Genomic DNA, 27652 nt, shown 5'->3' on the forward strand with positions numbered 1-27652 from the left:
AAATAATAAAAATGCAACATTGAAGAGATGGGGGCTTTGAATCAGAAAACTGGTGACAGAGTTAAACTTAGTCTTTTGACCACTGTCTCAACCTTTAGTACACACTGCCCGTTCACGTAGGTAAACAATGTATATCTTACCTTTAACTACACAAGTAAATTATCTTCTTGTCATTTGTGTTGACTGTACATAGACTAATAACTCATAGGCTCTATAGTGACACACATTATATATATATATATATATCTATATATATATATATATATATATATATATATATATATATATATATATATAATTTGTCGTTATTTTTGTAGTCATTTTCTATGGGAAAATTTACTTTGAAACTCTTTTATACATCATATTAGACTTTACGTAATGCAACTCGTTAATTTGAGCAGGTAAAACTAAATCGTCCACATTGTTTGTTAACAGTTGTCGTTTACGACCTCGGAGGTACATCAAGACTGGAGCCTCCCATGTATTTCTGTATGGATAAAAAAAAAAATAAAAAAAAAATACGACCTAATGCTGGATTTTTTTTTATTAAGATAATAATAATAATAATAATAATAATAATAATAATAATAATAATAATAATAATAATAATAATAATAATAATACAAATTTCACAATATGATGCAAGCATTCCAGGGTGCTTTACAAAACAAATATAAAAAAGCCTGTGTCAAACACGTTTTAAAAGATTCAATTGTGCTAGCATTCCTGATATGAATTGGGAGCAAATTCCAGACGAGGGGCATTATAACTTCAAACGAATTTTAGGGACTGTCAGAAGATTAAAACTAAGATTAACTAAGATTAAAAATTATAATTATGAGATTACTCATGATACATTTTTTAATTGCTTGACAGCCCTAGTTTTATTCTCCTTTCAGAAGAAATGGTGCATGCCACAATTGAAAATACGGACCTTACTCATAAAATATTAGCATTCCAGCAAATAAATACATGGTAGCCCAAGTGGCATATTGATTTTATTATTACCATTTGAATGTATTTCCAGTCATGCTCACCTTACTGGTATTGTATGTTTCATAAAGTTGGCTTTGAAGTTAGAAAATGCAACTTGTGTTTACTGCAGTTGAAAATGAATGTTTCCTGCTATTGTAGTGTTTCGACTCGTTGAAAGAGGAACAGAAGCCAAGACTTTGTCTGGTTCATGAGAGGGAAAAAAAGACTCCCACTGAATCATCTGCTTTATGACCATATTTAATTTTCACATTGTATTGTTACATTTTTAGGATACTTTGACTGACTTGGGTTTGAAATTTAGAACTTAAATAGAAACCTGTAACTTGATTCAACATTGTCAAGTCAGTTAATTTTTTCTTGGTAAGGAACTGCTCCATTACCGGAATTACTATTTACAAAATGGAATACACACTTAGAAGCTGATATATGATGGTGTCACAGGGTAGCGTCACTGGCAAGGCTTCTTACCGTCAGGGAGAGACTCAGACACAAGACGCTGCAGTTTAAGTGGTATTGTGCGCTTTTAATAACAAAACAAAACAAAAAAAAACACTAACAAACAAACAAATTAACAGGCACAAAGGCCAAAACAAAAGGTTCACACAAAACACTACTGTACCTTTGCCCTACAGCACACACAGCACTTCTTCACCAATCTTAACACCACTGATTTGCCCTTTTTATACGCCAGCGGCTAGAGCCTAATTAATCATCAAGTATTCCATTATGTCTCTAGCCACATTCCCATATGTGTTCTGGCAGGGAGGAATTTAACCCCTCCCTGGCACCCCAATATTCCCTCCCTGCCACCCCAATATTCCCCACACACACACACACAAATTACACTAGTAGGGCTTCCACTCTGCCACAGATGGCGACAGACAATTAGACTTACTACAGCTTTTAATTGTTATTCAATTGCCTGTGCTATGTCTTGTGGTTGACAAGTCCTGAGCTGAGTTCCTGAACTGTGACTGGACTGTTCTGTATACAGTAGTTAAAAGAAAGCAGTTAAGGTTACCCTAAATGCAGACCCCACTATGAACGTACATACAATTTTCCATTGGTGTTCACAGACTGACCATGACAATACATCCATAATGGTAATTTAACTCCAGCACGATTCCATTTTCTTAAAGACTACTGTATATTAAAATAATTTTACAGTTCCAACCACACAAAGCCCCGATGCACTAGTATATACTATAAAAGATACACACACATTGTATTGCATTTTGGGAATGTGGATTTGCGACATGAATGACGTCAGGCCAGATGCAGGAACATAAACTAACAAGGCAGTACTGCGGTGCGATGGCGCGGCGCCGCCCTGTTTATTTAAAACACAAAAAATAAACAGTTTGAACAGAAAACACTGCTCACACAGCAAACTAAATAGTCAAAGAAAAACAAAGTCTCGAACACAAAAGAACTCAAAGGTCAGGCTGAGCAATTGCCTTTACTGATCCTTCTACATGCATGTTAATCCAGGTTTCTTACTTTGTTTAGTTTTTCTCCTCTGTCTCTCTCACACCAGTTTCTCCTTCCAAACCTCCACACTCAACGCAGAAAGCTGCAGGCTTTTATACAGGTGACCATCTTCCGATTAGCAGCAATTAATCAATGAAAGAATTAACTTGGGAGATGGTCACCTTCTGCACAAGGTTTTTGTGTGTATGCGGCTTCTCGATCCATGCTTCTAAAAAATAACAAACATTACGGCTTTGCCGTCCTGTAAATATAGACAGGGTTGGGGGTACCCCGCTCTAAATTAAACAAACATTTTCTTTAAATAATAAACAATACGCAACACATTTCAACAGCAAGCCTTTGCCTGCCCCCTTTTCTTGTGCAGGGTTCCTAGCCCTGTCACAAGATTTTATATGAAATATTGAAGAATTGTGCAACATATATCAGAAAGACCACACAGATAAAAGACTAAGCTGTAAAAATATTACCTAATAATATGTTTTTTTAAGGTTTGCCAGATACTATAAAACACACAAAAAAGAACAAACATATTTTTTGGGAACAGCAGAAAAGCATGAATGATAAAGTACAAAGTGCTATGCTGTGCTACACTAGGTTTGCTGCATGTGCCAAATGAAAAAAACAAGGACTTGGTGTACTGCAAATACGAACCACAAGCCTTCTTTCACGATGCTTAACAAAAAACATCCCAAGCAAGTAAAGTTTGATATCATTTCTCCAGATAACATCCAAAGCAACCTAGTAGTCTAATGCTGGCAAGAACCTTATGAGTTATCCTTTCTTTGTGTCTGTTTTTGAACATTGTAGTGAAGGCAGAGGGCAGTTGCCCCTCCTGTATGTATGCGATTGTTGTTGATGATGTTTTTGTTGCAATTTTATAGCTAGAAATGTCTGGAATTTGGCCACACATTAAAGGGTACATAAGGACCTTTTATTTTATTGCGTTACATGTTCCCACGTTTTACTATAACTGTTTACGTAAGGTGTGTGTATTGTTTTCATTATTTATTATTTTTACATTTTGACCACTTTTTTAAACTTTTAAATTGCATTCCCTGCCTCAATATAGCTTCACATCTACCTGCATGCACCTCTCAGAACTACATTTCCCATCATTTTCCTGCTCACATATGTAACTGAGATGGATTTACCAGTGAGCAGGAGGATGATGGGAAATGTAGTTCTCTAGAGGTCCATGCAGGTACATGGGAAGCCATCTTGAGGCAGGGAATGCAATTTAAAAGTTTAAAAAAGTGGTCAAAATGTAATAAATAAATAAAAATAAAACAATACACACACCTTACATAAACAGTTATAGCAACATGTGGGAACATGTAACACAACAAAATAAAAAGGTCATTATGTACTCTTAAATCTGATGCTGTTTCAATCAAATTTGCTTACATTTTTTTCCCCATATAAATAGGCTGAATTTGGTTCAAAAGACTTCGTTTGTAGATGAAATCCCCATGCAGCACTTTAAGCATATTGAAGGAGTTTTTACACCTGCACTACTGCCAAGGGAATGGCCTCATTATCATTTTCATCTAAGCGATTTTGAAGACAGGACAATGGTTTGCCTTTGTGATCCAAACAAACCTCCTCAAAGCAGAACTTTTCAAAGAACAAACGACACTGCAGGGAAGCTATTGAACATACAATAAATAAGAAACTTGTGAGGGATATAGTGAAGCTGACACTGTACAGATAAGTAACAAAGTAGGTTTAAAGCACAAATTATTTATTTGAATAAAAAAAAAAATCTTTCTTAGTCAGTTGTATGACGGATAAAGTGATCCTCTTTGTTAAATAGTTAAGTAGTGTGTATGTGTAAAATAAGTTAACATTTCACTGCATTACAGTGCAACGCTGCGATAACACAGTCAAGGTCCGTAATTGGCGACTGCGTTATTTGTGTTTCTCCTTATAACAAACGTTAGCATTTTTTGTTCTTGAAATGATTTACAATTGCCAAATTAATATTGTAGCGTACTATGGAAAATGAAGGAAGGAGACACACACAATTTGCAATATTGGGACGATTATTTCTGGCCTGTGTCAGCCTGGTCCACACCAAAAAAAAATAAAATAAATGTCTTGTGCATTGACACAGCAGCTTGTCTGACTCAACTGTCAGCTCTGTCCACGTTGATGTGGGCTTTCGTGTCCCTGCCTATCCGGACTTCAATCAATCCTGGCTGAGGCAAGCTTACCACTTCCCTGATTACACACACACGGTGTGTAGCCCACTCATGTAACAGTATAAATCCAAACATATACAGTGCAAAGGCTGGTACTGTATGTCCCAGTTGCAACTTAAATGGGTTACAGATGGCTATTATATTAGTTATACATTCTTGGTTGCCCTTGTGTTTTACCCACATATATGGTTATGGTTTTGCTTTACTTTTGCTACTACAATGTTGTTAGCATTATACTGATTTAATTTGATCATGTAAATAAAATTAAAAGACCAAGTACAGTAGCTTCAGTTGTAATTTATTTGTTAACATTTCCTTTACTATTTTGTGGTTTTATTTATCCGGTACTGATGAACTGTAATTCCCCTTTAAATCTGACTTTACCTGTCTGTGAATTGCTGTGTGCTTGCCTGGCAGCTCCATCTACCCTGCATTTATATAAACAAAGTAAACTGAAAAGTCACATGGTCTTGAATGGAACAAAGAAGACTGAGAAAAGATCAAAGAAACTCAATTAAAGTTAAAGCAGATTTTGAGAAAAATGATGAAAACACAACAGAACACAGAACCACTGAGAATGACTGCAAACATTATGACATAATAAAGGAAAGTAACATTTGGAACTACATGTTTTTTTTTTGTTTGCAGTGTATTTCCTTACCTCAGTAAATTATAAATAAATAAATAAATAAAATAGCTGGTGGTTTATTATTTTGAATTAATAGTATTTAAAACCATTTTGAGGGCTCACAAGCAGCTCAAGATTCACAATGCTGTGTTTGTTTAGTTTTTTGCACCCTTAAAAGGTGTGTTTACCTCCTCAACTTCTCTTATAAATTAGCATGAATGGTGGTGGATTTTCCCATAAACACACAGTGCTGGTGCAAAATAAACAGTGCATTTGATGTGAAACAGCTAAGCTTTCTTGTGCGAAAGCTTCATTCAGATTGTTTATTTTAGTTAAGAATTTTGAACGTGGACTAGTTCCTTTATAGTTATTCTGCTGATCATTGATCTTTAGCTAACAAAACGGATTGAGAGCTTAAGGCTGCGTTCATACTGGGTCCGTTTGGGGTTTGGTCCCACTCGATACGGTTCGCCAAGCTCTGGTGCCATTCTCGGTACCTACCCCCTCTCTGTTCGATCTCAACCAGCTCTTCCTCCTGGATCTCCCACTTGTGCCAATGGCTACAGCCCTTCTCAGTGCATGGGTGACAGGACAGCATGTCCGCGTTGTTGTGATGAGTCCCGGCTCTGTGCTAGATTCCATACTTCTAGGGCTGTAGCTGTTCAATACAGTGCACCACCTGCTCCACTGATTCCCGAAATGCCAGCAGCCACTGCAACACAGCATGATCCGTGTGGACATGGATGGGCACTCTACATAGATAATGGGCCACTGCCACTACTGCAAGCAACTCCTGTTGGGCAATTCAATACCGCGGCTCTGCCTTGGTCAGGGACCGGCTGAAATAAGCTATTATCTGCACTCCTGGAGATTTGCTGGTAGATATCAGGCTGAACCAGTGTCACGTTCAACTCGGCGCCCACCAGCGCTGTGCAGGGGATCCCTTCGTTCGACACGGGGATCTGGCAAACGTCTCTCACAGTTGTCCTCAGGTTGTTGTTGCTTGCGGGGCACCAGGGAGGTGTAGACACGCCACTGTTCAGTTCCCCTTCGCTGAGCTGGGCTTCAGAGCACTGTGGGTCGGCTCCTTGCTGATTCCTCCTCCGTCATCACCTCCTCCCACTCTTGTGACAATAGGAGTTCAACCTGCAAGGTCTCAGGGCTCTCTGGTCCCGAGTGCCTCTATGAATTGTAGCCTGGCTTGTTCTCCTTGTTCAGCGGGGGAAGACTCTGTGTACAACAACCGGCTCTCCCTCTCCAGCTCCGACACAAGACTGGCCAGGCTCTCCTTTGGCCGCACGGGGTGTCGCAGTCTCAACCTGCGCATGAGATACTCGCTCAGAGCCGTGTATTATCCCAGGCTGTCGAGATGAAGGTTTAACAGGACCAGCTGTGCATCGCCACTCAGCGTCCTGTTCAGTCAGCTCGCCTTCTCTGCCTCGCTCTAGCAATGCAGTTTGACAAGTGTCTCCAGCTGCACCGCAAACGCTTCCCAGTTGCTGGTGCCATCGAATCCTGGGATCTTTATTCCACCTGGTTGTTCTCTCAACTTCCCACTTGTTTTCTGCCAACCACTTGGGTCTTCCTGCTTGCCGGCGGTCTCTCCCTCTACAGCACCTGCTCTGATCCTGCTCTCTGTCTCCTGCTCAGCAACTCCCCCTAGCAGCCAGTCTCAGGAGACGCCCTCTCTTGCTGCCAATCTCCACCCAGACAGTGACGGTGTGTCAGGTGGCACCTTTCACTGGCTGCTTTACTTTCCGTGGTGTTCGATCCATCCCACTTCTGATCACCAATGTAGCAATGGATGAAATTGCCACCGAAAAAAGAAGGCAGGCTGGACAACAGAGCACAGTTTAATAGCTGGCAGGCTCTTTATTTGCAAGCAACAGGTTCGCAGCTAGTAACACAACACACAGCACACAATTCTCTACTCTGTGAATCCACACACACCTGATGCAATCCTCTATTATAACCACTCAGACCCAATCTCAGAAAACACAAAGTTACAAGTACATGAGGCTTTGACTAATCAGCGCCCACTGACCTTTAACTAACAGCAATGTAAAAGATTATCACATTCCTCACCCAATCAGAGTCCTCTACAGCCGCATGGGGTTCACGGGAACAGCACCTGGTGACCCTCGTGCAGACTGCCTGATCCAGTGCAAGCAATCAAGACCCGCAAGCTAACAGTTCCGGAGCGCAATGCCGCCTCAGACAAAGCCTGTCCACCTGCATCCGCAGATACAATACATTGTTTCCAAGGAAACGGACCAGACCAAGTCTGTTTGAAACAGACCCAGTGTGAATCCAGCCTAAAAAAACTTTAGTGCTATAGGCAGAGACTTTTCAAAATGACCTTGATAAGTAAATGACATAGGATGTTTGACAATTTTTTATTCAGTAAGTTAGAACATGGGCCCTTGATAATTTATCAAGCTGTGTAGCATACAGGCTGTAGCGTGCTACTGTAGTTCTCCAAGTTCCTTTTCAGCAAAGCCAACTGTGTATGCATGAAATCTTTTGGGGAAGTCAGCAAAATAATACGGCTAGTGTACTCAACAGAGTGTGTGCTCTTGATACCGAATAGAAATGTCAACATCCAGACAAAGGAAGGCAAGCCTCAAGCTCTGCTCAATAAAACTGTGGTGTTTATAAACTTGTTACATTTATTATTGCTGTTTCTTGTGCTATTCCTATCTAAGAACGATCTTGTTTTAAAAATTATATTTTTATTCGTATAATCAACTCAGCAATGTAGCTGAGTACATTCCACACATATTATTTGCAGGAAATCGGAATCAGATTATGGTTTATATCATATCCCTGGTGTTCTAATATGTAAACACCACTGGGGATATGAGGTCTTGTAATAGTTTATTGGCAATGAGGTACATTTTAATTATAGATGCTTCGATTACAGCAAATATTTTCATGAACACAAGGTATTGTATGGGGTGAATTTATTATGTTTCTTTTAGTATTTCTATATACTGGTAGGATAGGCTTTTAGTTCACTTTTTATTTTAAGTGTTATATTGTTGCAGAGTTGCTGTGGACAGACAAATACTGTGGGATTACACATTTATTGTAAATTTCAAATCATATGAAATAAAAAAAAAAAAAAACATTCTGAAAAAATGTACTGTATGGTTGCAGAAAAAAAAAAAAAAAAAAAAAAAACTTTGCTGCCAAGCTGGTAAAGCTGTTAAAATTCAGACAGAGTAGAACTGAATGAACTCAAAGAGTTCAAAGTGTTGCAATGCCGAGTGATTTTTCTATTGATTCTAGGATGTGTAAATGATTTATGTGCCGTGGTAGTTGTTCCACTGTAGGTGTAAGAGATCTAATGGAATTTACTTGAGCTTCAAATATGTTGGCTCTGCCAAGCACAGTCCATCATTCCAATCAATACATGCTGTTCCTTTAAAAATATATGAGACTAATTTTTCCTGCTCTCAGAAGAAAACCCAAGACTTCATTCAAAATGTATCTTTGGATATCTGATCTTGAAAGATGTTAAAAATGTTCTTATTTTTTTTATTTAAATTAATAATTTGTGTTCCCTCTGTAATCATGAAAGTTGAAGGTTTGGCTTATTTTTCTTAGATTTGTGACATATAGAAATCTCTAACATGATCCTGTTGCAAGACTGCACAATATTATAGGACAAAGCTTGTGCAGTATTATTAAAAAATAAAATCTTAGTTGGGCCTTTGCCATAAAAAGTTTTCTGATTAACTTTTGTTTCAGAAGAAAATCTTAAATATAGATTTTTTTATTAATTACTGAAAAACACAGACTTAATGAAACAGTTGTAATTTTACATATAGTTCACAAAAGTTATGTTTTGATGGCTGACTTATTAAGTGCTTTTTTAAAAAGTGCATTATGATTTATTCTGTTATCAGGACGTTTTTAACTGATTAAGAGAATTTTGGAGTGCATGCTCATTTTTTCAAAGCACTGTTGAACCTCATAGAATGTTTATAAACACTCCTCAAAAACAGTACTGGGATACCCTTGTTCACAGTTGTATCAAAACGGTACTGGTAAAACTAATTTCCCTTGTAAATCAGGATTAGATGAGATGTGGACTAAACGACTTCTGTGTCAGTTTGCGCAGTGCTGCAGTGCTTCCCATCCGCGGCGAGCACAACAGAATTCTATGCCGAACCCGACCTTGTTTAAAAGCCTAACGGCTGTGTCAGCAGATAGCAGGAGAGATTTTAATTTTGTTTTAAATATGTTTCTGAAATGGGAAGGTAGTGGTGAGATGTATCTGTTGTGTCGAATTTAAAAAATTGCATACTCGCTAGTCAGTTTTATAAGGTGATATTTAGCTTAAGAAGCCGCTGCTGCATATACAGTATATTACATGCTGAGTGAGACTTGCGTGGTGATTTATCAGATGGCTTTTGAATAGTGTTACTGCTTGCCTCGGAGTTTTCTTTGTTCTGTTCTCTGACTAAATAAATACCACAGTATATTTGCCAATTTTTCTGTAATTCTTAGTAACAGAGATGAAAAATAATTTTAGATTTATATGGGGGAAAAAAATCAATAAATACAATTATATTTCATACTTCATAATTTGAAGTAATGTATTTCATATTGTTTTACATTTGAATATGCACTAGCTGTGTGGCATAACTCTGAATTTGTGAATGTTCAAGAAGAAAATATTCTCTTAGAAAAATACATAATTTGGAATGTATTATTTAACACATTGAGGCCATCAAGAAAAAAAAAAATCATTATGTTGAGAGCATAAGATCATTTATCTTAGGATTTCAACAGCACAAGTTGTAATAATGACTTCCGTTTTCTTGAGATTCTGGGATAAATTACATTTTTGATGGCCTCAGTGAGCCACCGCACACACAGGTATGAATTATGGGCTTTATATTTTTTCAGGAAACAGATGCTATATTTATTAAAATGTATGAAGCCTGTAGGCTCATTCTGCCTGTACAGTGTCACTTTAGAGATGTCTGAAATGCTGTATTGAAAAGACATGGTTTATATGATACTGTGAAAGGTTAATCAAATAGCAGCATTGTATGCAGTTGGCAAATGGTTGAACCCTGGTTAGAGCTTATTGGCATTTTGTAAAACTATTGTAACAAGACCACCCTTTCAAATGATGCATTTATAATGATGTAGGCAGTACACAAAGTTGCACAGCTTTATTAATTTCCTCAGATCTCTGTGCATTTGATCAACTGTATACTCTAATTTACAGTAGAGCATGCCCTGTCAAAAACAATGTTATAAGTACCTCTAAAGGAGAGTAAATGACTGATTGGACTCATTCTGTACAGGATATACAGTAGACCACGGGCTACCAGGGTGTAGTGGGACCGGAGTGTCTGTACTGTTTTGGGGGTGGGGGTCCTCTCCTCCACTTACTTATTACCTAGAGTCAACAATTTATTTAGGTATTTGTATTTTATTAATACAGGCACTTTTCATGGACCTTGATCGCAGCTTACATTTGTCAATAGAAATGTGTAAAGGCTGTAAAAAATGACTTAATTTATAACACAGTCTTTATTTTTTTAAAATATGAAGAAGTGTCTAACTTTTCAGTTTTCACCTTTATATTTATACTATAGCCTATCACTGTTAGTTATGCTCCAGGTATTTTACAGCATAAAACAGTACAGCTAATCTGACGGTGGTGGAGGGGACGAGAGGGGGTGTAGGGAGAAACAGTAGTCTGGAGATAGGAGGGAGCAGAAAGGTTGAGATGGCGCTAGGTGAGTACAAAAGTTTTGAATGAGCTGGAGTGGAATGATAGCAGACAGGGAGTTGCGGTAGTCAAGGCGGGACAGTACCAGGGCCTGAAATAGGAGCTGTGTGGAGTAGTCAGTGAGGAAGGGGAGAATTCTGAAAATGTTGCTGTGGAAGAAGCGACAGGGGTGTGTCAGAGTAGAAATGTGCTGAGAGTAGGAGAGGGAGGGGTCGAGGGTGACACCAAGGTTCTTGGTGGAGGGAGAGAGGGTGGTGGATTCAAAAGGAATAGAGATAGAGAGATTAGAAGTGGGGGAGGTTGAGTTTAAGATGATGTGAGTGCATCCAAGAGGAGATGGTCGAGAGAGGTAGAGGGACGGGAGGAAAATTTGGAGTCAGAGGGGGGTAAGGAGAGGAAGAGCTGGGCATCATCAGCATAGAAATAATACGAGAAGCCACAGCAGGAGATGAGGAGACCCAGGGAGCATGTGTAGAGAAAAAACAGGAGGGGTCTCAGGACTGAGGTCAGCAAGGGAGGACAGGAGAATAGAGTAGAGAATAAAAGATCCTCATCTCTACTGAATATTACAATGAGGTCTTCCTGGATTTCACAACTTGTGAAATTCATCTGAGATCTGTGTAAAATAAATGATCCATTTCTACCTGCACTATTTAGACAGAATCAATAGACAATAACTCAGTTTTCATTACATGTCCATTGGATGCTGTATAAGTAATGGTTCTTATGTAATTACATTGCTGCAAGCTACTCGGTTTTTATTGTTTTTTTTTTTATTTATTTTTTTTAGAACAAAAATGATAGAACAGCAAGGAATATGTAATGTTCTCTGTTTAAATATTCAATGAATAGAATTAATTTGTTACATTGAATAAAGAGCCTGTTGCAATAAGAAGATAGTAGCAATGTAAATTATGTAGGATTGCATAGAGAATGTGAGACATATTATATATTGATACATCATCTATTCAAATTGAATTATGTAGTGAAGTACTATATGGCTTATTAAATTCATAGTGGACATACGTACACATGAATCCCTCAAACATTTCACACATACAGTGCCTATAGGAAGTATTCACCCCCCCCCCCCCCCCCCCCCAGACGTTTTCACAGTTTGTTGTGTTACAACCTGAAATATTGATGCATTTAAATGGGATTTTTTTCCTTTGATTTACACAACCTATACTTTAAATGTTTGGCAAAATGGGGGGGGGGGGGGGTGGGAGGGGGGATCAATTAAAAATAAAAACCTGAAAAGTCTTCATTAGATAAGTATTCACCCCCTTTGCTATGACACTCCTAAATAAGCTCAGGTGCAACCAATTGCCTTCAGAATTCACACAATAAGTTAAATGGAATCCATCTGTGTGCAATAAAAGTGTTTCACATGATTTCAGATTAAGTACACCTGTTTCTGTAAGGTTGCACAGTTGGGTAGTGCATTCAAAGCAAAGATACTACCATGAAGATCAAGAAGCTTTCAAAACAACTCCGGGATAAAGTTGTGGAAAGACACAGATCAGGGGAGGGGTATAAAAATATTTCAAAGACATTGAATATCCCTTGGAGCACAGTCAAGTCGATCATTAAGAAGTGGAAGGTATATGGCACCACCCAGAATCTGCTTAGAGCAGACTGTCCTCCCAAACTAATCAGCCGGGTAAGAAGGGTATTGGTCAGAGAAGCTACCAAGAGGCCAATGACAACTCTGAAAGAGTTCCGTATACATTAACAAAGATTATATATATATATATATATATATATATATATATATATATATATATATATATATATATATATATATATTATTTATAGCAATTAATTTAGATGGAGGTATTTTTTTAACATGTCGGGTCTCATTTTGTGTTGCTGTTAAATCCTTGAAAGAGTTTTCTTTTCTGTAGCTATATTTGTTCCATTATCTTTAAGGAAACTTACTTAGCTTCATTTATTGTTTACTTTTTATTTTGCCAGCACTGGATTTACAAACCCATTAAACAACATTGCACCTGGATTGTAACTGTCTGTCTATTTCCTGATCACCTTCACTTGTAAACTGTTAATCACTTTGCCACAGGCTACCACAACATTTCTTAAGGGGTGACTTTTAGGTTAATATATTTTTTCTGCTAGCCTGAGGCCTGTTGATGTAGACCTTTTTGGTCAGGTGTTGTCATTAAATCAATTTGTTTACATTGGTGTCCTATCACACAATCAATTTAGCAACCAAAAAACATATACATTTTTTCAAGTCTTTCGTAAATGCTACCCCATTAAATCTAATGTCATTTGTTCACAGTAGGCACTCATTTGTGGGCAGTCACATCGTTCCCTCCTATGGAACTGGTCATCTTATAGTACAGTACTGTAAAAGGGTTAATGTGTGATCCTGATCCTTAAGGCAAGTCTAAAAGTAACAATCTGTATACTCTGTTTCCTAACCCTTATTCCTATTTTATTACATACACGGTCATGCACAGTATATTCCATTTAAAATATTGTAAGAATACTACTGTATTCACATTTAATGATGTGTTTTTTTTCTGTTCTGTATTTTAATTAAGAGTGGATTTCTTTTTTTGTGGTTTACAGCTGTAAAAAAACAAAAAAAGAGACATTACAATTATTTAAGATGCAGTACAGTAGACTGGCTAATCTGAATCCGATTAGTCCAGACTGACCCAGCATAGTGCTTTCTTATAGAAACTGTAGAAACCAAACTGTACAACACATATTCTGGCAGGGTGTACAAGCTGAAGAGGTCATATTTTATTTTGTATGTGCTTAGTATTAGTTTGTAATTTCTGCACTTGCAGAAACACACCTTTACTGGGAAGATATGCGGTGCAGAGCCTAGTGCTGACCAGTAGGTGGAGCACAACAGCTCTGTAACAAACTACAGAGCTCCAGAGGACTGAAAAAAGTTGATGAAAGGAAAGGACTACCTGGAATGAGACTAAACTGCAGAGCCTAAATATGGGATTTATGTTAAGACAATCCACATTTGCATTCCAAATTGTGAAGCAGTTAAACGCTTTTATTTGTACATGTTTCGCATGGACAAAAGCAATGGAATTGCACAATCCATGTTCTGGCTCAGACCTGATAGAGACAGTTGCATTATGACAGTATTATACTGTTAAATTCAGTTCAAGGGACTGTATTACATGTTGGAGCTAATATCGTGGGCCCCACTCTTGAATCTAGTGGGCCGATGGGTAGCAGAGCTTTGTATCTAGAAAAAAAAAAAGAGGCAATCACATAGCATTAATCTTGTTAATGAAGCACAGCTAATGTGCACAAACATTCATGCACACTGATCACAACCATACAACCCGATATATAAAAGAAACTATCTTTGAAAGTAAGAGAAACATGGGAACATTAGTGAACTTTACATCACACATGACTAAGCAGGAATTGAAATAGATTAATCAATAAGATAGAAAATTAGAATAGGGTAAAAGTACATAAATGCAAACCTTTAAAAAGATAAATGTCATGAAAAGTAAGCAACAGAGTAGAAAAAGAGGGGGCATACTGTATGAATCATAGAAGTTGAGTGTAGTGGCTACAAGTAGCACATTGTCTGCACAATCCACAAACTATATGAGTCTCAATGGGTTCTCTTGCTGTAAATAATAATGACAATAATGTAATGCTTCACAGTAACTGCCTGAATACTGCATGGAACATACAAGTGTATTCCAGTCCTTGATTTCTTTAAAGTGTAATTTTTCTTATGCTATTCCATAACAGGTACCCTGAAATTGTAATTCCTGGTGACTGCTTTTAAAACTAAGCTATTGGGTTAATAAAGGATTATTAGTAAGAGCTTTGGTTCACTTCCATGGCATTATATAGAAAGGAAAGCCCATAGTTCACTGTCAAAATTCATTCCAGGGGGCTCCTGAGTGGCGCATCCAATAAAGGCATGGAGTGCAGGATGCGCCCTATAATCTGGAAGTCGCCTGTTCGAGTGCAGGCTATTCCTTTGCAGACCGAGGACAGGAGCTCCCAGGGGGCAGCGCACAATTGGCCCACGTCACCTGGGGGAGGGAGGGTTAGGTCGGCCAGGGTGTCCTCGGCTCACTCCGGTGGTCTGGCCGGGCACCTGCAGGCTTGCCTGTAAGCTGCCCAGGGGTGCATTGTCCTCCAACGCTGTAGCTCTGGGTGGCTGCATGGTGAGTCTGCAGTGTGTGAAAAAGAGTGCGGCTAATGGCACATGCTTCAGAGGACAATGTATGTTCATCTTCTCCCCTCCTGAGTCAGCACAGGGGTGGCAGCAGTGAGCTCAACAAAATAATTGGACACTACTTAATTGGGGAGAAAACAACAAAAAAATAATTGGCGACTACTAAATTAAAATAATAATAATAATAATAATAATAATAATAATAATAATAATAATAATAATAATAATAATAATAATCCATTCCCTGCTGCTCATATTCAACCTTGGCATCCACCAAAACCAAAACACTTTGGTGGGGATGCACTTCAGTGCTTTGCAACACAGTCTCCATAGATTCATTAACCAGTTGCAGATATTACCATTATCAAGACAAATGATGATTAATCTGTAGCTGCTGCTATACTAGTTGTCAGTGTACTGCAGGTTCAAAACAACTGTTTTACCTAAAGCAGTATATCCCTGTTTTGTTTCTTTCTTTCAGAGGTGTGGAGCATTTGAAAGTCCTGATCGGAATGCTATCTATTTTCGCATGCTTGGTAAGACCTGTTTTTTTTTTTTTTTTTTTTTTTTTTTTTTTATCTCCAATCAAAGCCTTTACCTAAAGTCTTTGTGCATCAAAGGAACCTGTATGCATCCGGTATGGCAAGTTTTCCCTGTATGCATTCTGAAAATAAATAAATAAGCTTTGTTAAGCCTTGTATATTTTTGCCAAAAAGGGCTAGTCTGTCAGTTGGTTGGTGGACAGAACAAAAAAGGTTAAAATATATTAAAAAGTAGAGCTATCACTGAAATTTCAGAGGTAGCCTTCTGCAAAGCAATCATGGAAGCAGATGAGCTCACTTCCTTCCTAAGTTTGCTTAAAGGCTCCGGAGAACACCTCTAGACATTGTTTTTCTTCTCTAAAGACAGGATCTATTACTTTTCAACAGGGAAACACTTTCCTAGTATGTTTCAACATATGCCCTGTAGTAGATGATTTGAATAGCAAATGTATTATAAAAACAAACTAAACCGATTTTACTGGCTGAGGTTCAGTTCTAGTAGTCTTGTAGCTCATTTGTGGTTCGGGGAGTTCATGGAACAGAAGGTATTGTCAGTATGCTTGCTGTCAGGCAAAAAGTTCCAATTATTATTATTATTTTTTTTTTTTTTATTGTATTTTGGCATGCTGTTTTTTCAAAAACATGTACACACAAAAAAAAAAAAAAAAAACTAAAACAAACCCAGATACAGAAAGCTGCTCTAAAAGAAAGTTGTGGGTTAGCCTGATTTCCACTACTCTGTGTGAAACAGAGGACCAGTTTCCAGAGATTTGACTTTTTCATTTGGGAGACAAGTCTGAGTTCTCCATTTTGGAACCAGCTCAATTAAAACCAATTTTACTAAGTCCTTTTCGTATTTCACTGTATATAATTTGTACACTTGGATATGTAATTTATAGTACATCTATGGCCAAAAGTTTTACAACACCCTGTAGAATTAATTGATTTTGCCTCATAAAGTCAAATGTATCCTGCTGAATAATGTTACTTTATTGTAACCTTATGTGTGGTTCAGGGTGCAGGATCTAGGGCTCCTACCCCATTCTGTCCCGCCAATAATATCTGCCAAGTTGCCTGTTTAAACCGTCACATCCTTAATCTGTATCTTGCGTTTTTCATTTGTGTATCGCTATGTTTGTATATTGCTGCACAGCTGACAAAAACTTCAGACCAATCTACCCTTGGTACAGCTGGGCCTGCCACCTCAACCTCTGCTGATCCCACTGTGCCTGCAGATTGCAACTCAATCGTTTAAATCTAAGATTATCAATTTAGATATAAAAAAAAGTCTACTCACCCGCTGCACTTCTAATTTCTCCCAGCGCTCAAAACATCCTAGCACTGCTTACCCATCTAGTCTCGCCACCGTCAGACTCTCAGCCTCAGTATCCTGCGGTGAATGCTCTCAGTGCATCTGCTCCCTCCACTTGCTCTTCATCTTTTAATTTCGTTGGAGCAGGTGACGTGACCCAGTAGCCTGAAATTGCAAGCAAGAATAATAAAACAGCTCCTTCAAAAGCTGTTTAAGCTGTAGACAGAAATAATGCTTTTTGGATTACCTGTGTCCATTGTTTTAGGACACGGATATGCAGTGCCTATAGAAAGTCTACACCCCCTTTTCAAATGTTCACCTTTTGTTGCATTATAGCCTGGAATTAAAATGCATTAAAATAGTTTTTTTTTTTTTTTTTTTTATTTATCTACACAGCCTACCCCACAATTTCCAAGTGAAAAAAATATTCTAGAAATGTGTAGAAAATTAATTAAAAATAAAAACTGAAATAGCGTGGTTGGATAAGTGTCCACCCCCCTTGTAATAGCAATCCTAAATTAGCTCAGGTGTAACCAATCACCTTCAAAATCACACACCAATTTAAGTGGCCTCCACCTGTGTTAAATTGTAGTGATTCACGTGGTTTTAGGATAAATTCAGCAGTTCCTGCAGGTTCCCTCTGCTGGGTAGTGCATTTCAAAGCCAACACCATGAGCACCAAGGTGCTTTCAAAAGAACTCCAGGACAAAGTTGTTGAAAGGCACAGATCAGGGGATGGGTACAAAAAAAAATATCACAGGCCTTGAATATCCCTTGGAGCATGGTCAAGACAATTATTAAGAAGTGGAAGGTGTATGGCACCACCAAGACCCTGCCTTGATCAGACTGTCCCTCCAAATTGGATGACCAAGGAAGAAGGAGACTGATCAGAGAGGCTATCAAGAGACCAATGGCAACTTTGCAAGTGCTACAGGCTTTTATGGACAAGACTGGTCGAAGTGTGCATGTGACAACAATATCCCAAGCACTCCACAAATCTGGCCTGTATGGTAGGGTGGCAAGAAGGAAGCCATTACCCAAAAAAGCCCCCCTTAAATTCTGTTTGAAGTATGCAAAAAAATAAACACTCAGGAGATTCTATAGCCATGTGGCAAAAAGTTCTGTGGTCTGACGAAACTAAAATGGCCTAAATACAAAGCGTTATGTTTGACGAAAACCCAACACAGCACATCACCCAAAGAACACCATCCCTACTGTGAAGCATGGTGGTGGCAGCATCATGTTATGGGAATATTTCTCATCGACAGGGACTGGGGCACTTGTTAGGATAGAAGGGAAAATGAATGGAGCAAAGTACAGAGAAGTCCTTGAGGAAAACCTGCTGAAAGCTGAAACTGAGACAGATGTTCACCTTTCAGCATGACAACGACCCAAAGCACACAGCCAAAGGTACACTGGAGTGGCCAAGGAACAAAAAGGTAAGTGTCCTTGAGTGGCCCAGCAGGGCCCTGACCTAAATCCAATCGAAAATTTGATTGCTGTCCATCAACGATCCCCAAGGAACTTGATAGAGCTTGAACAGTTTTGAAAAGAAGAATAGTTAAATATTGCCAAATCTAGGTGTGCAAAATTGGTAGAGATCTATCCCAACAGATTCACAGCAGTAATTGCTGCCAAAGGTCCTTCCACCTAGTATTAACTCAGGGGGTTGGAGACTTATCCAATTCTGATCTTTCAGATCTGTATTTTTAATATATAATTTTTTTCTCAATAAAAACTTTTTTTCCCCTTAACAGTGCAGAGTATGGTGTGTAGATATGTGGGGAACAAATTCTCATTTAAATGCATGAAACTCTGAGGCACTGACACAATAAAATGTGAACAAAGTTCAAGGGGGTGTAGACTTTCTACAGGCACTGTATGTAGTCTAGATACATGTCTTCATGTCATTAAGGCATTGTGACATGTAGTTATATTTTTTCTGGTAAGAAACGGCTTATTTACAGGAATTCACTCTCTAAAAATAGGTATTTCAAGATTTGTCATGATTAATATGTATTCCTTCCATATAGGTGCAGCAGCCAAAGTCAATGTCAACAGGTCTTCTGCTGCAGTGGACTCATGTTTATTTCTCTTCATGACATCTCTTTTGCCCAACAGAGTATTGCTAGGATGCTCGGAGTGAGGGCCATCCTCCTCCACTATGCTGCTCCACCTCAACGGTCTCCTTCTGGGGGCAAGTGAATCTCACTTCGTGAGGGGGGCTCTCTGCAAGCCAAGGGGAAACCCTGTACTCTTAAGTCACAAAGCACTTCTCTTATCTTATCTCCTGAGGTTCTTTCTCCAAACAGACCTTGCTCCTTTCCCATAAAACATATTGAATTACACACTGCTTTGTAGTTTTCTATATACTCAACCTCTGCTGATGCCACTGTGCCCGTAGCAATGGTATAGGGGAATTTAAATTAGGGATTGGTCGGTATACTGGTTTTTTGGTTACCACGGTTTAGGTACATTACGGTATTAATACCATTTCTTTGATTCTAAACCACAATTATCGTAATTCGGTTATACACCGGTTAACGCATTTTTTCAACTGCAAACACGCTGCTTCTAAATCAAGCGATGGTACTTGTAGCCTTAGCAAAGTGTCTGTGGAAGATCTTTTTGTGAATGGATACTGTATTTTGATAATGGTTTGGAAGGAAATGGTCAATGACACAGAATACACGTTTTAATTGTTGCGTTCTGTTACCCAGAGCTTGCTGCACTGGCTGCTCTTGGCTGCTGTCTTTCTGACCTCACACGCAACTTTTCGAGAATTGCCTTCTCCAAACCTTATAGCTCAGCTCACATTTTCAACGTGCTATATTTGTCTGGATTATCATCAGTATTTAATGTAATAGATAAACATTAACTTTGTTGTAAAATTATACATTACTTATCACAGATCACTTTTTGTTTTGTTTTGTTTTTTGTTATAATTGATTGATTTATTTACTATAACATGGATGCAATATAGCATGGATGCAGCTCCCAATCTCTGTGTTACTCCTATGCAAAAACAGAACAAACACATGCTCTGGCTGGTTATCTAGTCTCAGCGCAAGGTAGAGTACTCACGTAGATGCATCCCATTTGTACTACCCAACTCCTCTCTGCAATCAGCCCTGCACCAGGCTTTCTCCATTCGCTCCCTGCCCCGTAGCCGATCACAAGGGTTTTGTTTTGCGTGCGTGCCGCTACGCGCTTCAGCCAAGATGGCCGACATACAGTTCTGGTCAGAGGGAGATTTACAGCTTAGATTCTGTCTCTCTTTGTCACAGCATGGTATTCATTTTTTATCACTGTTTTCTCACATCTGGATGAGAAAAGATAAAGAAATGTAGTGGTTTTTTTTACTATGCTGCTCCTTATATCTTACTAGTTTAAGCGAGTGGTGAAATGTCACCATGGTCTGATTGGAAATGCAACAATTAAGGTCTGAGTTTCAAAAAAAAAAACTAATTTGATGTACCAAACTCCTGACGTACAAGTGATGCACACAGTCTCAGATGCCAAGGACATTCTGATAAAGTGAAATGTTTTCAAAGAAATGTACTACAGTACAATTATTGCAATTACAGCCTGAATAAATCGAAGCCTATGTGTTATGCACCAGGGTCTGATGGGAAGTATAACCTGTTGGAGCAAAATCAGTTCAATGGTTCATAGCGTTTCTTGCAATTTTTTTTTTTTTTAAGTATGTTGGTTTTGATAGTTTTGCCCTGGGGGTTATTATCGTTGCACCTTGGGAGCATGAGTAAGTTAAAGAATAACATTCTCAGTTGTCTCCTTTGCTTTTTCGGTACAGGACTTTAGACTAAGCTTGGTGAAAATATTGTTTTTCTGTCTGCTTGTTTATCTATAACGACAGACAATGTTTTGCATTGGTGTTGTCACTAACAACATTTCCGGTTGTTGTTTGAAGTGAAGAAAGTAAATACGAGAAAGAAATGATAAACAGGCTACCCACGATACATGTATTCCTGCTCTACACAAGATATGTAAAACAGAGGAAGAAATCAAAAATGTAATATTAATAACAATAAAACAGAAATGAAATGCTCCTGTAGTAGATTGGAGTACAATGGCAATGGAAGGGGAAGATGGTTCATATCTGTTGCAGACACAACTTCTCACTGAATATAAATAAGAAAAAAAATCAGTTGGTACATAAAGGGAATTTGCCACTTGCCATCATCTAGTATTTTCCTAGAACTTATTAAGCAAAGCTTTGAAATGTGCTTTAAAATGAATTCCCTTTCCTTAATATGGAGGTCTTGAGGGAGGTTATGTCTTGGAACGATAGGCCTTATTGGCAATGATTTCTGCTTTGTTTCTGCAACACTTAGTGCTAAAGAAGTGTAGTTATTCATCCCCGATTTTTATGGATACTGTTATGTATTTAGTATTAATACAGAAAATAATGGCGATATTTTAGTGTAATGTTCCACAGTGAACTTTGAATACACTTTACAATTGAGAGAACTGTGGGCCAAGCGAAGTTTTAAAGTAAATATTTTTCAAAGTGTCTGTTTAAGAATGGAATAGTTGTGGAACATACCAAACCTAAACTACAACATATTTATAAAATGTATTATTTTAAATATATAACATGCTCATGAGATGCATAACTACATAATAGATAATATTATATTTCATAAAATAATTGGAGATTAAGCTAAATGTTTGAAAAGCACTTTGGTCTAGTGGTTGGACCAAAGAACTGGGAGATTCTGGGCATGACTCCTAGCTAACCATGAATTCACTTTATTACCTTGGGCAGTTCAATTTGTGTATGTACTTCAAGCTGTAACAGTGAAGTCAGACATTTTATGAAAATATTAAACACAAATTGGTTTTATGTTTTGCTAGTGATTTGTATCTACCTTTTGTGTGGAGGCAATTAAGACCCTTTGTATTCTTCTTCTAGGACATTTTTTCTCTTCCTAAAAATGCAACGTTCTAACCTTGCTGTGCTTTGAAAACTGTAATTAAATAAAGAGGTAGTCAGACAACAGGGTTGTTTTTAATTGGCTAGAGGTGTTTCTAGTGCTTAATGCATCATTACTGTAGACTCGCTATGTTCAATGTGTTTGTTGGGCAACAACGTAAATTGTATTGGACCTATGATTCAGATGTTTCCCCACCAGTCTGGGGCCCTTCCTGTAACACCTTCTGTGTTCTTAGAATGGTTTGAAAGAGCATTCTCTGGTGCACTAAAAAGGCTGCTGTTGATTAGTTTGGTAAGCAAGAGGTTTTTATATTGTTTTTAACATTGCTTCGCTCATGACAGAATATCAATACCTACTGTACAATTTTTGTAAAGTTGCTGTTATCAACAACATTGTGTTTTGCTGTGCATCAAATCAGCAATTTAAGCACTGACATCTTTTTTACTTTTATCCATGATTTTATCTCAGTTAGTTTTTCCATAGGACCCATGCTAAACCACCTTACCTAGCAAAGTTTAATGCACAGAAAAGGGCTCTACACAAATGGCAAATTATTATTATTATTATTATTATTATTTTTTTTTTTTTTTTTTTTTTTTTTTTTTTTATGAAGGGCATATTAATAAGTATCAATTGACAGTTTTACAGACATTTAATATTTCAAGCCAGGTGGCTTATTGACACACATTCTTGAGCTTAAAAGACCCCATTCTGTATGATGATGTATCCCCATATACATGTAAAGTAGCAATGTTCTGATTCACTAGAAACTTCAAAAGTCAGTGTTGTGGTTAGGACAGTTACATTTATCCAGAATATCAATACAAAAATTGTCACCTCATAGGAAACTGGACACACTGGCTAAAGCAGCCTTTAACATGTTTAAATAAATGCAAAAGAGAATTGCTAAACACATTCAATATCAACTGCATTACTTAAGTATCAGTGGAAAACATCCTAATATATGCGTTGCATACAAAAACCTTTTGGTTTGCTTTGTGCAAATTTTTAGTGTTACTTGGATACAGTCCTAAGAAACTGAATAAGCCCTGTGGTGTATGGATTCTGAGCTCTGCTCAATAGAGTTGAACCAAGTGTAGCTTGGTTAGTCTATTGTGTTTTTATCAAAATTGCTTCCCTCATTTCCAAGAATCTTCTCCATAGGTTTCCCGAACAACGCTTCAGTTCCCACAAGTGAGTACTATCATAATTGGTGATGGAAGAGAGAAGTTCACATGAGGCAGGAATCCCTTTTTTTTTAATGGTTGGTGTGAGAAAGTCTTCCTGTGCTTTCTCACCAGTACCTATTCCCCTACAATATTCAGCAACCTTAAATAAACAGCACTAAAAACAGCATTAACAATAAAATCTAAAATCTAAATGTTTTTACCGGTGTGGTGTCTTCCTGAGGTTTGGTCTGGTGGAGCGTGCATACCTGTAAAATAATAAAAAAGGAAAGGTTATTCAACAGTTCATGTGTTAAAGGTACTGTTCCCATAAAGTGCTGTGGAACTTCATTGTGCAAAGACTTACCTGCGATATTGGTGTATAGTTTTTAAAAGAGATTTCACTTTGTTTGAGGTTTTAATGTCGCCAGCTAGTTCGGTAGTCGGACCATGAACAGCTATAGGCGGGAGAGCGCGTTAGCTTCTATCTTAGAGTAGCGGAGGTGTGCCCATTGAAACACATAGGGTAGCATTGCCTCATTAACAGTTATGATAATATAGCACAGCTTGAGATATACATTTTAAAGATGAGGTAATGCATAGCATTTCTCCTTATGTATATACACACACATCTATATAAGTAATGTTAAATATGTATACATGTTATTATATTCCTTTGATGTCCTTTTTATTTTATCTTTCGGTATACCTGTCAATGGTTTAGCTTGAGGGAGGGGCCAGCATGGGTAGGTATATAAGAACCAGAGATGATGAGCGGAAGAGGGTTGTCAGTCAGTGTTGACAAGAGAGTTAGGAAAGCTGTTTAGCTGTAGACTGTTATGACTTTAGTTGAGAACCAATAAGGGATTGTTTTATTGCCTATTAGTATAAACCATGTTCCTGTGCTCCTGTCTTTATATTCACATTCTGACTGGCTGGCTTAAATAAAGAACTGTGTTTTGGAGCTCTGGTTGTACATCTATCCCAGCAACATCCTGCATCATTGCGTCTGTAAGCTGCTCATCCCTACAATACAACACACTAGCATATGAGATCAATAACACCTGTCTCACAGAGTTGGGTGTGGGTGTGGGTGTGGGTGTGGGGGATTGAAAAGACATTCTCCAATCTGTACTGACCATGGTGTACAAGCTGTTTGGTATGCCGTCTCAAAATTAGCAAAAGTGTGTTGTGACCATTTTCCCAGCTTTTTGAGCTGCAAAGCTTAAGAGAACTTTAAGGTGGCCTTTAGATAGAAAACAAAATTGTTATAGGGAAGCAGTAATCTCATGAAGTCCTTGGTGTGTCTCCACAATATACTGTAGCAGACTACATGTAATCCAAACCTTTTCAGAAAATGTGTGGAAATGTTATTCTTTTGTGCCTTAGTATTTTTTACACCAATGACCCTTGCCATGAAATATCATAGGGCAATGTTTTGCACAAAGGTGTCAAGTTTACCTTCCTAGGTAGTTTCTCGCCCCTTATATATATATATATATATATATATATATATATATATATATATATATATATATATATACACACACATACATACACACACACACACACACACACAATCATATGCAATTTGCTGCATGGTTAAATTGGTTACACACCATTTTTTGAGAAGATGCCCTGAGGGCTGAGATGTTTATAAATACGCTTTACTGTACATCAGAATGCTAAGTTGTGACACTAACATTAATACAAGACTACTATACACTGAACCTTATATTTAGATTTCTCTTCAACTTTTTTCTAATAAACTTCTCCATAAAAGCCCATTTGCTTATCTTGCATAGCATATGAGTACACTCCCATTACAGAAGCTTAAGTGCCTACTTGCATGATTATATGGTAAGAAGTACAGATAGTATACAAAGTTGTTTCTAAACACCTATGTGGTCCTAATCAAAATGAGCAGGCTCTCTGCCATGTGTAGGTGGGGGTGGGGTGGGGGTCCCCCACCCCCACCCCCACCCCCCCCCACCCATCCCCATCCCCATCCCCATACGTTAAAACACATAATGGCCAAGGCTCTCTTGTGCACTTTTATTATTCTTCACAAAACAAAATACAGCCAGAAATAAAAGGTTTAAACAAAACACTTCAAAATATTCTAATCAAAACACCCAAGCTTCAGTTACCTCATGTATCCTTTCTCTGTGTGGCATAGCGTCTCTCTGTTTAGGCCGAACTCTCTCTCTCAGTCTATTTCACATTCCACACTTTTCCAATTAAACCAATAAAACCAGTCCATACGTTTCTAATTAAACAATTAAACCTCAATTAAGCTATGTGGCTGTGCAAAGGTGGTCATCTTATCCCCAGGCTGTTCTTTCACAGCTGAGCCAAGTTGGCCACCAGTTACAAACACACATACCTCTCAGTGTGCTCTGCAGGGCCTTTACACCATAATACATCTAAATACAGAGGGCCTGATGTTTTTTTTGTTTGTTTGTTTGTTTGTTTGTTTACACCATAAAAAGTATACTTCAGGTGTCTTTTCTAGTTAGGTTTTCTGTCACATTCACAAAGGCAGTTAAGGCACCAATATATGCTATAACCAGGATCTGTTTACCCATGATGCTAAATCTTTTTAATCCGTCAACTCACATGCAAGATCAAGTACTTGAAGACGAAATATTGTGCCCCACCTTGGCTGCTGAAGAGGTTGCATTTCAAAGTAGAAACCCAATCAGCACCTATGTGTGTGCAAACGGTAAATACCCCTTTAAAAAGCTTACTATAGTTAATCCTGCCCTGGCATGTTTGAATCGCTAGTTCTTAAACAACAAACTAAGATTAGGTTTTTTTGTTTTGTTTTGTTTTTTCTGAAAGCACTTTTAGCATTAAATGTTCAATCCTTAATCTTTAGTCAGGGTTTCAGTATCGGTTACAGGCTGTGGTGTCTTGTGTGTATTTATTGAATTCCTAGACTAACCCGGAATATCTGTTTTCTTATTTTTTTTTTACTGTGAGTTGAATAGAATTAGAGGGGTGCTTAGCAGAGATTAACACATAGATATCAGCCACTGCTAAATAGGTTCCAAAATTGTGTACATTTTCCTTGCTTTTGTTACAGTAGAGATATCTCATACACAAAAAAAGTTATTAGTTGCCTATAGCATTTACTCTGTATATAATAGAAAAACTATTGTAGAATATTATAGCATGTGTTTTTATATGGAGAGACAAGCTTTCATGTCCTACGATATATATTTGTAGTCAGATTTTTTTTTTTTTTAGCTCTACCAATTAATTTTTTCCCGATTAAATACAATTATTTATGTTGGGTTACCCCAGTTTTCTCACGGTTTTAGAATTGGAAATGGCCAAGAAGCACTGGCATAGGTGGATATAGAATAACTGAAGATATTGGGAGGCACCAAAAAATAGTATCTGTGTAAAAACCTGTTTCTGGCCAATACCAATACTTCAGTTTCTGGCTCCGCCTCCTACTACTACTACTACCCCGCTATGTGGAAACGGTTGATCTCGGCCAAGGTAACCAGAGTCTGGGATCTCCTGATCACAACCGCTCAAAGTGGCTGTCTCCCGAGACGTTCGTGGCCAGGGTGTCTCGACGGACCGTTGAAGTGGCTCACCGTGTGATTCAGGAGTGCAAAGCAGCGTTGCACCCAGACTCTGTCCAGTATCTCAAGGGGGTTCTCAGGACCAGGGAGCACAGTATTCCTCGACCCCCTTCCAATCCTCTTCGAGGAGAACCCTGTACGCGATGGTGCTCCACACCCTCCACTTCCTTGCCCTTGTCTCCCGCTGAGACACTGTGGGAGCCCTTCCGACGCCCGGAGGACTTCAGTCCCCAGTGGGAGGCCCTGTACTCCCCGTTGGTCTCCAGAGGAGCTGGGGACTTGGGATGGAGGGTGCTGCATGGAGCACTTGCCTCAGGAGAGATCCTGCGTCACTTTACCAACTCGGATGCCACATGCCTTTTCTGTGGTCAGTCCGAGTCAGTGGCTCACATTTATTTTCTTTGCGCTAGGCTGCAGCCATTCTTCTTTCTACTGATGAACCTCCTGCTGCAGTTCTGGCTACACTTTTCACCCACCCTCCTCATCTCTGGGCACCCTGTTTGTGGCTCAACTAAGATGAGACTACCTGGTGAATCTGCTCCTGGCTCTTGCTACTGGCCATCTACAAGACCAGGAAGCGTAAGATCATCGGGGAGTGTCTCTTTGACTATGGAGCCATGTTTAGGGCTCTAGTCCGGTCCCAGGTTAAGTTACAGGGCACTCAGTACCACCCCCACCCCCCTCCCCCCTTTGTTTTGAACATTTAATTTACAGTCCTTTGAACTGTTTTTCTTGAAACATTAGTTAGTTGACAGTTTTTGTTTATCTCCCAACAATCAAAATACTAATTTATGGTCATTTTCTTA

The 27652-nt window shown here is 38.4% G+C and overlaps 1 protein-coding gene across 4 annotated transcripts in view; it reads left to right on the forward strand.

Annotated features, from left to right (window-relative positions):
* Positions 1 to 27652, forward strand: part of LOC121315869 (cAMP-specific 3',5'-cyclic phosphodiesterase 7B-like) — a 71230-nt gene that overhangs the window by 2251 nt on the left and 41327 nt on the right. For 3 of the 4 annotated variants that reach the window (XM_041250416.1, XM_041250417.1, XM_041250418.1), the window contains exon 2: positions 15751 to 15805. The exons of the other annotated variant lie outside the window; for it this stretch is intronic. In XM_041250416.1, the coding sequence (XP_041106350.1) occupies positions 15751 to 15805 (55 nt within the window). The remainder of the gene's footprint in view (positions 1 to 15750; positions 15806 to 27652) is intronic. 4 annotated transcript variants of the gene reach the window in all.

Source organism: Polyodon spathula, chromosome 5, assembly GCF_017654505.1.
Source record: "Polyodon spathula isolate WHYD16114869_AA chromosome 5, ASM1765450v1, whole genome shotgun sequence".
NCBI classification, from domain to species: Eukaryota; Metazoa; Chordata; class Actinopteri; order Acipenseriformes; family Polyodontidae; genus Polyodon; species Polyodon spathula.